Source organism: Platichthys flesus, chromosome 20 (genome assembly GCF_949316205.1).
Source record: "Platichthys flesus chromosome 20, fPlaFle2.1, whole genome shotgun sequence".
NCBI classification, from domain to species: domain Eukaryota; kingdom Metazoa; phylum Chordata; class Actinopteri; order Pleuronectiformes; family Pleuronectidae; genus Platichthys; species Platichthys flesus.
Genome location: NC_084964.1, coordinates 18,733,838 through 18,746,716, shown reverse-complemented (window position 1 = coordinate 18,746,716; position 12,879 = coordinate 18,733,838). Strand labels below are relative to the sequence as shown.

The 12,879-nt window shown below is 45.7% G+C and overlaps 4 protein-coding genes across 29 annotated transcripts in view; 2 read left to right on the top strand and 2 right to left on the bottom strand.

Moving 5' to 3' along the window:
* Window positions 1–1,556, top strand: part of LOC133931990 (ankyrin-3-like) — a 93,848-nt gene extending 92,292 nt beyond the window's left edge. For all 26 annotated transcript variants that reach the window (XM_062378978.1, XM_062378973.1, XM_062378976.1 and 23 more), the window contains one exon: window positions 87–1,556. The gene's annotated coding sequence lies outside the window, so the exon portion shown is untranslated. The remainder of the gene's footprint in view (window positions 1–86) is intronic.
* A 246-nt stretch (window positions 1,557–1,802) lies between these two features.
* On the bottom strand, window positions 1,803–4,667 carry LOC133931989 (zinc finger protein 436-like). Its single transcript, XM_062378963.1, has 3 exons — window positions 4,375–4,667; window positions 3,609–3,791; window positions 1,803–3,526 (listed from the first exon to the last, which is right to left on the bottom strand). Exons 1-3 carry the CDS (start codon window positions 4,490–4,492, stop codon window positions 2,004–2,006), a joined length of 1,824 nt encoding a protein of 607 aa, XP_062234947.1. The 5' UTR covers window positions 4,493–4,667; the 3' UTR covers window positions 1,803–2,003.
* Window positions 4,668–5,367: 700 nt separating this feature from the next.
* Window positions 5,368–8,549, bottom strand: g6pc1a.2 (glucose-6-phosphatase catalytic subunit 1a, tandem duplicate 2). The gene is made up of 5 exons (XM_062378961.1): window positions 8,226–8,549; window positions 8,019–8,128; window positions 7,433–7,553; window positions 6,978–7,093; window positions 5,368–6,681 (listed from the first exon to the last, which is right to left on the bottom strand). Exons 1-5 carry the CDS (start codon window positions 8,456–8,458, stop codon window positions 6,179–6,181), a joined length of 1,083 nt encoding a protein of 360 aa, XP_062234945.1. The 5' UTR covers window positions 8,459–8,549; the 3' UTR covers window positions 5,368–6,178.
* Window positions 8,550–9,869: 1,320 nt separating this feature from the next.
* g6pc1a.1 (glucose-6-phosphatase catalytic subunit 1a, tandem duplicate 1) lies at window positions 9,870–12,659 on the top strand. Its single transcript, XM_062378962.1, has 5 exons — window positions 9,870–10,154; window positions 10,247–10,356; window positions 11,382–11,487; window positions 11,580–11,695; window positions 11,947–12,659. Exons 1-5 carry the CDS (start codon window positions 9,937–9,939, stop codon window positions 12,447–12,449), a joined length of 1,053 nt encoding a protein of 350 aa, XP_062234946.1. The 5' UTR covers window positions 9,870–9,936; the 3' UTR covers window positions 12,450–12,659.
* The last annotated feature ends 220 nt before the right edge of the window (window positions 12,660–12,879 follow it).

Below are 12,879 nucleotides of genomic sequence, written 5' to 3'. Positions count from 1 at the left end.
TCAAGGTTAAAATGCCCTCTAAAGTTACATGTTTGCTTTAATCCCTTTGTCAGATATTTAAACGTGTGATCTCTTCTCTCCTCCAGGTCCACGGACGTCCACCTGGGACACCACTCTCGCCCTTCGGAGGAGAAACGGACTCAAGTCCCTGAAAAACAAAGACGACGCCTTGTCAATCAGCCAAATCACGTGTCTGACGCCCCCCCCCCCCCCCCCCCTCCGACGCATGGTCTTCTTCCACGAGACGACTCAAACAACAAAGTTACTTTCCTTTGATTTCGCATGAGCATGTCACCGAACTCACTCTCTCACTGTCCCGGAGGCGACGCCCGAGGACTCCTGAGCTGGAAACTTTCTTACGTCGACGGGGAAACTAAAAGAAAAGGAAGACGTGCGATTCACTCTCTCTCTCTCTCTCTCTCTCTCTCTCTCTCTCAGACACTCGCCTTATATGGTCTATTTTCTCCTCCTGGACCCCCCCCCCCCCGTGTTGGGCTGTACCAAGTTGTTCTTTTAAAAAAAAAAATCAAAAAGAAATATAATAGTAAATGGCGGAGGGGGGGGGGGGGATTTTGTTGTATATAAATGACACTGTATAAAAAATCTTTTAAAAAAAAGTTAATCAGTAGCTTCACAGATTGTTTATGCACTGATTTGAGTTGAAGCTTCGCAGAGTGGATGCGTTTGTACCGAGGTCGCCGGCGTGAGACCTGACGTGCTCTTCTCCCAAAGGAAACCAGTAAACAAAACTCTGTGGGAAACAAATGGGACAATAACAACAAAAAAAACCTGCTTGATTTCAAACGGACGTTTCTTTAAACAGCTTCTCAAATGATGATGTTGCTGCATGTGACGTCGGGTTCCTTTCACGCTTTTACTTTCACGTTTCTGCCCTAATTCAACGCACTGTAATAGGATCTGGTAATTCTGTCACAATAACTCAACCACCTGTCATCTATTACTGTTTTTTATTTTTTATAACACACACAGACACACACACACTCCGCACTCAAGCAGCAAAATAACAAAGCTTCATTTGTACGCTTCAGCAAGTTACTGAGTGTCCCTGAACGTAACCTGCACTCCGCTCAATCCCGCTCGCAGCCCCCCCCCCCCGGTGTGTGTGTGACATTAAATAAAACCTCTTCCTGTGTCTCGTCTATCAAACTAGATGTGAGAGTGTCGGCTTTTTTACGTCTGCTGTGGGTTTTTTAACAAGGGGACTGTTTTATTTTGACGGTTTGATGATTTCTATCTTTATTTCCTTTTACAGACTAGAACAGAGGATTGGATTTTTTTTGCCCCAGCTGATTCTTTTTATTAACGACTAAAATCACCACAAAATAAATCAGTGATGATCAAACATTTAAAATATCAGATTTTCTGTAATTCTGTAAATTTTATTTTTCATTTTGTCTTTTTTTTTCATACAAAGCCACCGTAAGAATCCATTGTTGATGATAAATCTGGTACCGACATGTATGATGAACCGACATAGCTTACACTGGATGATCCAAGTAATTATTTAAGCAGAAAAATAAATTGTGTTTAAACTACACGTGTGTGAGTCTGTCTGTCAACAGCGAATGTATCAAAGAAAGTGTGAAGGTAACTCATTGATCACATTATGAATCTGATTATTACTTTTAACAAACTTAAAATAACTTATCAAAATGTCTGTTCTTTAATTCTTAATTTAAATGTGTTTTCATAACGTAACAGGTTCTGTTGGTGTCTTGACTGAAGTGTGGAAACCACTGAGGGACATTGTTGAGTCTAAAAAACCATAAAGACTCAAAAGAGTTTCCTGCATTTATTTATTATTTTAAATAATAAACTGTTGAAAGATTGTATGTAAAATACAAATATGATAAAAGCTGTTCCATGATTATAACTCAAATTGAACCTGTGACATTGTACCGACATTTATAAAAAGGTGGAAAGATGGAAAACAGAATCTTTAAACCAATAACATGTATATTCCGTCCGTCCATAACTCAGCGTTAAAGACTCGTCCTCTGCGCAGCTTCATCCCCGTGAGCCTGAACTTGTCTTTTCAGATCCTCGTCCCTCGAGGACCGTCTGTCTCGCACTCTGCAGCCGTGCCCTCGCTCTCTCTCGTGCACGCCCATGTGTTTGCTGAGCGAGCTGTTCGCCGTGAAGCTTTTCCCACAGATGTTGCAGAGGAACGGCTTCTCCCCGGTGTGCGACCTCATGTGGATCTTCAGCCCGCCGCTCTTGAAGAACTTCTTGTCGCAGATGATGCATCGGTGCGGGAAGTCGCCCGTGTGGATCATCATGTGCGTCTTCAGGGTCCCCCTCTGTCTGAATCCTTTTCCGCAGATGCTGCAGAGAAACGGTTTCTCCCCGGTGTGGATTCTCACGTGGTCCCTCATGCTCTCTTTGGAGCTGAAGCCCTGAGCGCAGACGCTGCAGGCGTAGGGCCTCTCGCCCGTGTGCCTCCTCATGTGACCCATCAGGTTCCCGTTCTGAGCGAAGGCTTTGCCGCACACGCTGCAGACGTACGGCTTCTCCCCCGTGTGGGTTCTCATGTGCATCTCCAGCTGCTGGTGGCCGTCAAAGTGTTTTCCACAGACCTCACAGTCGTTGGATCTGATGTACGTCTGCAGGTGAAGCCTCAGGTTCTCCTCCGTCGCAAACCGTTTCCCGCAGACGCCACAGAGGTCCGCGTCCGTCTCGTCTTCCTGCACGTGCTTCAGGAAACAGGCTCTGTAGCAGAAGGACCGGCCGCACACTTTGCAGCAGTATTTCACGTGAGGTAAATCCTGGTACCTCGGTTTCTTGGGTTTGCTTGAAGCGTGACTTTTTGTTTGCGTCCCTCGTTTTTTGGTCTCGTCTTTTTCGCTGTCCACGTCCTCGCTGGCACTTCCTCCGCTGTCCCTCCAGTCCTCGTCGCTGTCGCCCACGTTGCTCTCGGCGTCTGCCTCCGACTGTTTGTCGCCTGCTTGGACTCTGCAGATGTTCTCCTCTCTGTGGGTCTGTAAATGAAGCCTGAGGCTGTCGTCGGCCTCCAGGCGTTTCCCACAGACTCCACACAGCTCGGCGCGGTGCTCGTGCTGGAGAACGTGTTTCAGGAAAGAGCGTTTGTAGCGGAAGAACTTTCCACACACTCTGCAGCAGCTCTGTCCTGTAGTGGGACTGCTGTCTGTTGTCGTGTTTTTACTTGTGTGCGTTTTTATTGTCGTCCTCAGGCTCGGAAAAGTTCTTCTCGTGTCTGATTTCAGAGTTTTATCATTTAGCTCTCTCTTGCTGTCGTTGTTTTCACTCCCAGCTTCTGAGTCTTTTGACAACAGAACCTCCCGGTCACTAGGTGGCAGCACACACTGCTCCCCGCGAGTCTCTGTTTCCATCAGCGTGGAGGTGCCCTTCTCCACCGTGGGTGCTGGGTGAAGATGTGACAGCTGAGTGGGGGACACTTCAGAGTCCGTCTCCGTGGACGCGTCTCTAAACTGCCCTGAACCGGATGTCTTCAGCTCAGAGGAAACGTCCGACCCAGAGAGTCGATCTGAGGACGAGGTCGGAGAGTTCAGCGTCAACATACAGTGTGTGAGCAGAAAATAAATAAATCTGACTTGTGTGAAACGTACCCGAGTCCGTCTCTGTTTTCAACGTGACGTCCAGCAGGGGGCGCAGCTGCTCGACGTCGACTTGGGAACGGGAAACATCCGCCTCATACTCCGTCATCATCTCCTCCAGGATCCGGACGATGTCGTCGGCCACAACCGACAGACGCTTGTGCACCACCGCCCTCTGGTGCTCGGCGGACCACTCTGCAGGAAGTACAGAATAAACAACAATAAAATTAAATAGGAAAACGACTTCGATGTCCCGAATGTCAAAATAATTCAACTACACACACAGTTTCCAAAAGGCACGATATATTTGGGTTTGACTAGTTTCATTCAATTGGTGGAAATATAATCATCAAATCTTTAACTGACACAAACATTTGTGGAAACCATATTGATAATTTATTTATATCTTTCTTTTTATGGGAAAATAAGTCAAAATTTGAATACTTTTTGCTTCACAGAATCTTTCATCCAATCACAGACTTTTAAAGGCGTCGCCTCAGACTAATAAACATGTTTTAATATTTTCTGACATTTTAAAGAGCAAAGAAGTAATTAAATAGTCAAGAAATCAATAAAAAGACACAAATCAATCCTCCAATAATAGAAAATAATCGATTTATATGAATAAATATGAGAGAGAAGTCCTGTCCTGTATCAAACTAAATATTTTTAAACCTTTTCAGGGATATTAATGAATATTTAAATCAGATAAACAGTTTGATAAAACGCTTTTGGTTGTTGAACATGAAACATGAACAACAGAAGAACATTTACAAACCAGTGTTCATCATCTTCATCATCTTCATCATCCTCCTCTGCAGCACAGACACTATCTGCTGAGCAGCAGCTCTCAGTCTGTCGCGGAGCGGACTCTTCATCAGCTGCAGCCCCGACATGATGCTCCTCTTCCTCACATCCAGTCACACCTTCAGCCTCAGGTTGTTTCTCACCTCAACACTCACAGGGTCTCTGCAGCTCACTTCCGGTCCACCTCTTCCCGTCTGGGTGAGAATCGGCTGCTCGGCCCCACAGCGCCCCCCTGCGAGTCCTCCAGTATTAAATCATGCTCCATTGCATATTTTTTAGAAAACAGCAATAATAAACATATTGCATGTTCTCTAGAGACCAAAATATACATGTTGCACAGTTTTTAGAAACAGAAATAACACAGTGCACTTTGATGAATTGGTTGATTGAGGCAGATCTTAATGTCTTAATTTCTCCATTCATTCGCTGTGCACTTTTGTAATATCTATGTTCTCTTGTTTACACATGCTTTGTATTTCTTCCTGCTTGCTTTACTCCTCTTTATCTCAATGAAATCAGGTTTAAGTAAAAGTTATTAATGCATCTTTAAGACAGATGAAAATGATTTAACCATAGGATTTAACTGAGGGACTAGTCAAAAGTAAAAAAACATTATTCTCACACGCAGTCACCGATAAACATGTTAGTGAGTCTTTTCCTATGTGAAGGTTGTTTGCATTAAGGGTCACATGACTTTCTGGGTCACTTAACATCCGTGACACACGATGGTGTCACGTGTGCGTTCCTGCAAAAACACACACAGACAAATATTGAATGTTCGCCTCACACCCCCGGCCTTTTGTTCCCCAACACACAGATGTATGACGTGTGTGCATCTGTGTCCTCGCTGCCAATCAGGCCAAAGGCTGCAGCTCCGATTACAAGAGTAAATGAAGTTGGTTCAGAGGTTAAAAGGTCAAAGTGAAACCTTTAGTCCAGTTGTTCTCTCAGTCTGAAGCAGGTAAAAGGTCAGACATTCATTTATTTTCGAAAAAATGGAAATAAACTGAAGACAGAAGTGTTTTAGCTTAAATGTTTACGAAGCTCATCTTCAGTTGTTCTTCATCGTGACCACACACAACACAAAACGTCCAAATAGAGACAAACAATCTTCAGATGAAACACAAGATGACAACAAACAGACAAATTGACAAAAGAAACACACACAGGAACTAAGAAAAAAAGATGCTGATGCAGGAACTTTACTTGATATCAAGTATTTTTCTTTACTGTGCTACTGCTACTATTTAGTAAAATATCTGAATATTTGATGAATAAGTGGTTAAATATCAGTAAATGTTGATTAAAGGAAATTACATTATAGTCCATTGTACTCGTGTGATGCAGTAAAACACGAACCAGCTCATTTGATACATTTTCATGATTTTTATAATAAATTATTCAAAACCGTCTCAAAAATATTTTATGTAACATTTGAAAATACATAATTGTTACATTAGAAATAACACATCAAAGCTGTGAGTGAGCGATATTGTCCTTTCGTCTGAGTTTCAACACAACGACTGAAAATACAAACAGGGACTTGTGCGGATTTTGTTTGTCCAATAATCGTGGTATTGTTGAATAAGTTCAGAATATGTCTCTGGAAGTGCTGCCGGGCGTCCTGGATAGTGCTTTCCACAAATTGTCACACACACAGTTCAGTGTTCAAAAGGCACCAGTGACAATCTCTCGTTGATCTCCTCTGTTTCTCCTGAGGACCAGTGGATGAGACTCTTGCCCTTTCATCAGTCTTTTATGATCTGATCCACTGCTCACGCTGCCTTCTTGTTCTGCAGGCTCAGGGCCCTGTGCACGCAGTAGGGGATGATGCTCACGGTGACCAGGGGCACGGCGGCGCTCTTGCAGAAGGACAGCAGGTAGTAGAGGGAGGCGGTGTGCGTGGGAGGCTTGAAGGAGTCGAACAGGTGCAGCAGGAGCAGGGAGCTGAGGACGCAGCCCGCCTTCATCACCTTGCTGCTGCTCTTCTTGGTCTCGGTGTAGAGCGGCGAGTGCAGGCCCAGGCCCAGGCCGAACAGGGTGCCCATGTTCCGCAGGAGGCTGGCGAAGGGCGTGCTGTCCATGTGGACCCACTCGGGCCTCACGCACCACTTGTGGGCTTTCTCCAGGGTCCAGAGCAGGTCCACACCCAGAGCCTTGAGCAGGAGGTAGAAGCCCACAGCGAAGGAGGTCAAGCACAGGGTGGTGTAGAAGTACTTCTTCATGCTGGCGTTGTAGATCCACTGGGTTCTGTTGAAGGCTTCAGCCACGATCATACCTGAGAGCAACACATGTTCGAGAGCCCAGGTCAATGGTGAACACATTATTCAGCCCCTTTGTGCCCTGGGTGTTGTCTCCCAAGCAGCATAGAGCCTGCCATTTTATTAACAGTTAGTAATGATGAGATCAGAAAGTATCAGGTATCAATAAACACATTTTCTTGTTATGGAAAGTACAGTCACAAGCGTTATCATCAAATCCAGCAAAGTCCTGACTTCTGAAACAAAACCTTTCCCTTTTACCATTAATCTAATTTCTTATCCCATCATCCACTGACATGACGTCCACACTGACCTGAGATAACCCCGCAAACGACCTGGTGGGGAAAGTGGGCGGCGATGAAGACCCTGGAGAGACACACACACACCTGGACTCCCCAGAACAGCGTCCACAGAACAGCCTTCAGGTACCTGCCCAAACAAATCACATTTTAACCGATTACCTCAGAGGAAATACAAACGTTGACAGGAGACAGAAGATGCTTGAGGGTCTAAATCACTCCGGCTTCTTGCCCCACGACAAGCAAGTCCACATTTTCAAAGCCGTAAAACAATTAACACCGTTTTTCTGAGCCTATCATGAGAACTTCAGCTGCATGGACGTCAAAACAAGCCATGTGAAAAGATTGAGATTCTGAGGAGTCAATGATCAACCAGGGGACAGATAGTGTGTCCACAGTGATAAGCTCTGAGTGGAAAACAAGCCGCAGGACAACAAAGTGATTCTCTCCGACCTCCGAGACCACTCACCACTCTCTGTTGGTGGATTTCTTGCTTCCATATTTCTTCTTGCTGATCGTGAGGGCGAGGATGGAGGTCACCAGCGTGTAGTAGACACCAGCGGCTCCCATGGCGTGACCGGAGGGGCTGCCTGGAAAGATCACAGGCTGAGTAACTCAACTCAAAGCTGGGCGACAGACAGAACTTTCTTTTGCTGGATTAAAAGAGACGGTGGTGAAAACAGATTGTCTCAGGGTGGTCGGTCTGTCGCAGGGGACAAATACTTCTTCTTTTAATACTGTAAGTAGGTTTTGATGATGTCCCGCTTCATAAATGTACATTTAAACAGTTATAATGGATTAAAATGGACCTTTTAATACTAAGTCACTTCTCCCAACACATGACAGACAAAACCTTAATATGACAAGGGCGGATTAAAAACCTGCAACTGTCCAAAAGTCACAAATTGTATTTTCAATTTTGCAGCTGATGTAAATTAAATTGTGTTCAAACACAGAAAAGTAATAATGTGGAAATAATACGTGGAGAGTGGGAAGAACTGGGGTTTAACTCGTTTTTATAAACCAATGCATGTGGGTGAAGTGGGATTTCTCACCTGGCCCAGTCTCACAGGTCATGGGGTACTGCTCGATGTGAGGAGGGACGGTGTTTGCGTAGTGAGCCGTCTCGTGGACCCACCAGTAAGGCCTCTCCCCAAACAGAATCCTGCAGGAAAAACAAAAACACAGCCTCAGTTACAATCTTCAGAAAAAGAGAAATAATATAAAAATCCCACAAAGTCAAAGATTTACTCCCGTCTCACCATTTAAACACCAAGTTCAGCCAGTCCCCGATCACGGCCACCCAGATGAGCTTGATGCCCACGGAGGCTCGCAGGTGAAACCACAGTGGGAAGAAGATGAAGAAGGTGTTCCTGAGGTCAGCCGCCCAGGACACCCAGAGGAACAGACCCTGGGCGTCCTGGTAGTTGGTCTGCAGGTAGTGGGTGGTGCTCACCCCGAAGCCCTGCAGGGCGTCCATGACGGAGCTGAGCATCTGGGCAGCAGGGGGAGAAATGTCCGTGTGGAGAAGAGGGAGCGAGTTAGACCAAAAAAAGGAAGAGGGACTGTTGCTATCAGTGACACAGCTGGTTGGTTTTATACCAGAGGGACCCACCACCCAAACGCATGCTCACGCTGATCTTTGGACCTTGCTCATGTGCAATAAAACACCGGGAGTCAGGAGAGTTTGGGAGGTTTGTCTCACAAACAAGAGGGAGAGATAGCATGAGACGTCAATGGGTATCTGTCTCACTGAACTACTGTACTTAAGATACAGAGAGAGGATCAAACCAATCATCTGCATACAAACAGTTTCTTTCAGGACTGTGGCCACAATATATTACTGAACGTCACATTCTTTATTTCTTTGAGAGAGTGGGTTTAATCAACTTTGAGGATGTTTACCTCTGCCAAGGATGTTGTGTTTTCTTTTTGTGTCTATTAGTTTGCAGGACTAAACATAAACTACAGGACACATGACCATGAAACTTGGTGGAGGGATGCAACATCAGGAGAGACTGGGAGTAATTCACGGATCTAGATGAGGGTCTGCAGAGCTATGAACTGTTCTTAGTGCTTTTCTACTTTGTGTGTTTGTTCGCAGGATTATGCAAAATACACACAACTTGAAGTTTTGTGAAGGAATGGGGCATTTTGTGCGATTTTCAGAGAATATTTCCTGCATCTTGATGAAATTCTATGAGTGTGTGCATTTGGTTCAGATCCAAATCAAAATTTGAATCTGGTGGATTTAACTTCAACTGTGAGGATGATGTTTTTCCTTATCACCCTTGCTCCATGCATTCAGCTCCGCGAGTACTCATTTCCCAGTTATGTAATGGTTTTCTTGATGATTTGGTGAAAACATGGCACCCCTCAGAACTGTGGAGTAACCCAGTTGCAGGTTGCATAAGGACATCAATGATTAAGTGAGTCGGAGCTGTGCAGATAGTCGGTGATAACCCAGGAGAAGCAGATTGGCCGGTTGCAGGTCGAACACAAGCGGCTGCTCCGTCTGACGGGGACGTCCCTGCACACGAGCTCGGGGTTTATCTGGTTCCCTGGGACACTTTGGTCGTGATTGTTTTTCCCTCATTAAGCACAAGGAGGAGCGGAACCAGGACAAACGCTCCTGATGTGACGCAGCAGATAAAACGTTGGCCGAGATCGATGGATTTCACAAGCAGCTGGCTCACTGTGGGAACACGAGCTACGTTTCTCTTTCACTGATCACAGAAAAAAAGAGATTTTCCTAGAAAATAACTGTTGGCAGCTCATTTCTGTAATGACGGGTTTTGGCCTCGGTGGGGGGGGGTAAAGGTTAAGGAACCGTCAGTAGTGTCCAAAAGGCAAACAAATGTGCCAGCCTTGAGTAAAGTCCAGTGGGGATCACACAGTGGCAGAGCAAGGGGTGGGGGGGGGCGGCCTGAGAGAACCTGGACCTAACCAACAACACCACAGACTCAGTGCATCATGGATCTTCTCCACAGCTGGGGGGTTGAGCTGGCCGTCCACCTGCAGACCACGTACAGCAGCTACGGGGGCGTTTTCCACCTGGCGTCCACGGTGGCCGATCTGCACACCACGTTCTTCTGGTGGTTCCCGGTTTGGTTCCACCTGAGGAGGGACACGGGGCTCCGGCTCATCTGGGTGGCTGTGATCGGAGACTGGCTCAACTTGGTCCTGAAATGGTAAACTGTCCTCATGTGATAGGGAAGTACACATTTAGAAAACAAAACTTAAAGAGAGAAAGTGTAAGTTTGAGTCTTGTTGGTTTCTCCAGGGTTCTCTTCGGGGAGAGACCCTACTGGTGGGTTCACGAGACCCGGTTCTACGGAGCAGATCCGGTTCCTTTTCTGCAGCAGTTCCCCATCACATGTGAGACTGGACCAGGTAGAGAATCGAGCAGAGCTGGATCACTGTCTAACTGAGATGTATTCGGCTTGATGAACGATTGCCCTTCTTTGATTTGTTTCCTCATGTTATCTGAAGCGTTCCAGGTTTCCTCTGCATGAATGAACATAATCTCCAACCAGATAAATTTGTTATAAACTCCAAAACCTTTGGCCTCTCGTAGTGATTTTAATCAGCAAAGGATCTTATATAACATCTCCTGCTTGTCAGCAGTTTGGACTCAGGAATGTATCTAGGTACATTTACACAAGATACTTTCTGCCAGTTCATACTCACACGTCATTCATCAATTGATCGAATAGAAGGAAAATATTCAGCAGATTAATAATCCATAATGAGTTATTGAAAATTATACAGTAACAGCAGTGTGCAGGCCCGAGAACATTCGAACTCTGCTCTGTGTTGCGAGCTTCACTTTGGCTTATTTCTTTTTGGCAGTAGGTGGCGCTATTAGGACGTACAGACGGATATAGATCCGTCTTCTCTCCCCTCAGGTCGTATAAATCGTTCAAGTTTGCAAGAGACAAACAGACATCAAAGAAATCTACGACCACTGACAATGACATTAAATCCCTTGAAGTGTTCTGTTATATAAACCCTGGGTGGATTTCGATAGTATCTCACAAACAAGAGTTATTCTTTTATCTTATAATAACTGTGAGTCCTGACTTCCTGTTTCATGGCGTATCAGTAGGTGGCGCTATGACACACTACTTTGACACATCGAGCTGTTCAGGCTTGGACTCTAATCATGTGACAGAAGTTTGGTGGTGATAGGACAATGCACAGCGGAGCTATAATAAATCCCAAAATTAGATTTTGTTACAAAAACCTGTTTCTACTGATATTTTACAAATATGTGACCTTTGTGTGATTCATTATACTCATAAAGATTATATTCAAATACTGAATCCAGAAAGTTTCCCTCTGAACCCGGACATCAGAAGCTGTCCCTGATGAGTGAACCTGTGTTGATCTGTCAAAGTAAGCGTGTGCTCTTGCAGGAAGTCCGTCGGGTCACGCTATGGGAGCGGCTGGCGTCTGGTACGTGATGGTCACCGCGCTGCTCTCCACGGCCACAGAGCAGCGATGGCCACCTCTACTGTACAAGTGAGTCTGTGTTAATCACAATGATCCACGTCTCTGAACCTCTGGGGACACAGCCTCAGGCTCACCTTCAGGGTTCGTTCCCTCCCTGTCAGATTCCTGCAGATGGGCCTGTGGGTGCTGATGGGCCTGGTGGCGCTGGTGGTCTGCACTTCGAGGGTCTACATGGCCGCACACTTCCCACACCAGGTGATTGCTGGAGTCATCACAGGTCAGTCTGGACCAACACATCTGGATCACGTGGACACCTTTTAGGAGGGTCCTGTTTTATAACTATAACAACATTCTGAACGGGACCATTCTCCACCAGGAGAACTTTTACTTTGGATTCCTTGAGCACAGAACACTTCTGTATTCTTACTCAAGTAAAACCAATGTATTTGAACTATCTTCCATGATGTGAGTACTTCTTCTACAGCTGTGATGTCTTTCGATGGACCTGCTTCTGTCTTTGTGTGTCAGGTGTCCTCGTAGCTGCGGTTGTCTCTAAGGAGAAATGGATCTACAGCGCCAGCATGAGCACATACTTCATCAGCACCGTCTTCTTGACCTCCTTCGCTGTGGGCTTCTACCTCCTGCTCACGGCTCTGGGTGTGGACCTGCTCTGGACCCTGGAGAAAGCTCACAAGTGGTGCATGAGGCCCGAGTGGGTCCACATGGACAGCACGCCCTTCGCCAGCCTCCTGCGGAACATGGGCAGCCTGTTGGGCCTGGGCCTGGGCCTGCACTCGCCGCTCCCCAGCGACAGGAAGAACAGAAGCGCTGCTTCCAAGGCCGGATGTATTATTGTCTCTTTGATCCTGCTTCAGCTGCTGGACGGATGGACGTTCTCCTCGGAGAACCACCTGACTTTCTATTTCCTGTCTTTCGGAAAGAACGCCGTTGCACTTCTAATCCCGACCACCGTGGTGCCGTCGGCTCTGAGCAGGATTTGCAAGGGAAAGACAGAAGAGAAGAACTTTTAATCGGGCTCAAATATCAATTATTAGTTTAGTTTTCTACAACGATTGTTTCTTCTCATAAAGGACGTTCATTTTGGTACCTTGCTGAATAGGGGTTAGATGAGATTTTTCCATATTGATATTGATTTAAAACAAATATTTTTCTACAAATACTCTGATCACCTCAGGAAACTTTCAGCTCATGTTACGAATAAACGATGCAATTGAAACTAACCTTAAAAGAGTCGTGATTTTCAAAAACAAGGTTTTTTCTGAACATCTAAGACTGATTAATTCTTAGGAAGGGACAACCATTAAATATTAACTCAAGCATGCTCCCGCCACTCAGTCCCACAGAGGAGCCACTCTGCCTTTCACCTCAGCCACGAGCTTCCAGAGGAGACACAGAGGGTCAAAGAGCAAAGACTGTTGTCAGACAACACGCGGGATCCAA

Excerpts from the sequence above, each read along its gene's own strand:
- LOC133931989 (XM_062378963.1), bottom strand. The coding sequence starts at position 4,492 with ATGTCGGGGCTGCAGCTGATGAAGAGTCCGCTCCGCGACAGACTGAGA. Across the intron at positions 3,792-4,374 it reads GATGAAGATGATGAACACTG|AGTGGTCCGCCGAGCACCAG; the intron begins GTTTGTAAATGT and ends TACTTCCTGCAG. Across the intron at positions 3,527-3,608 it reads GAAAACAGAGACGGACTCGG|ATCGACTCTCTGGGTCGGAC; the intron begins GTACGTTTCACA and ends CCTCGTCCTCAG.
- g6pc1a.1 (XM_062378962.1), top strand. The coding sequence starts at position 9,937 with ATGGATCTTCTCCACAGCTGGGGGGTTGAGCTGGCCGTCCACCTGCAG. Across the intron at positions 10,155-10,246 it reads CTCAACTTGGTCCTGAAATG|GGTTCTCTTCGGGGAGAGAC; the intron begins GTAAACTGTCCT and ends TGGTTTCTCCAG. Across the intron at positions 11,488-11,579 it reads TGGCCACCTCTACTGTACAA|ATTCCTGCAGATGGGCCTGT; the intron begins GTGAGTCTGTGT and ends CCTCCCTGTCAG.
- g6pc1a.2 (XM_062378961.1), bottom strand. The coding sequence starts at position 8,458 with ATGCTCAGCTCCGTCATGGACGCCCTGCAGGGCTTCGGGGTGAGCACC. Across the intron at positions 7,554-8,018 it reads GACCTGTGAGACTGGGCCAG|GCAGCCCCTCCGGTCACGCC; the intron begins GTGAGAAATCCC and ends TGATCTTTCCAG. Across the intron at positions 6,682-6,977 it reads CGTTTGCGGGGTTATCTCAG|GTATGATCGTGGCTGAAGCC; the intron begins GTCAGTGTGGAC and ends TGTTGCTCTCAG.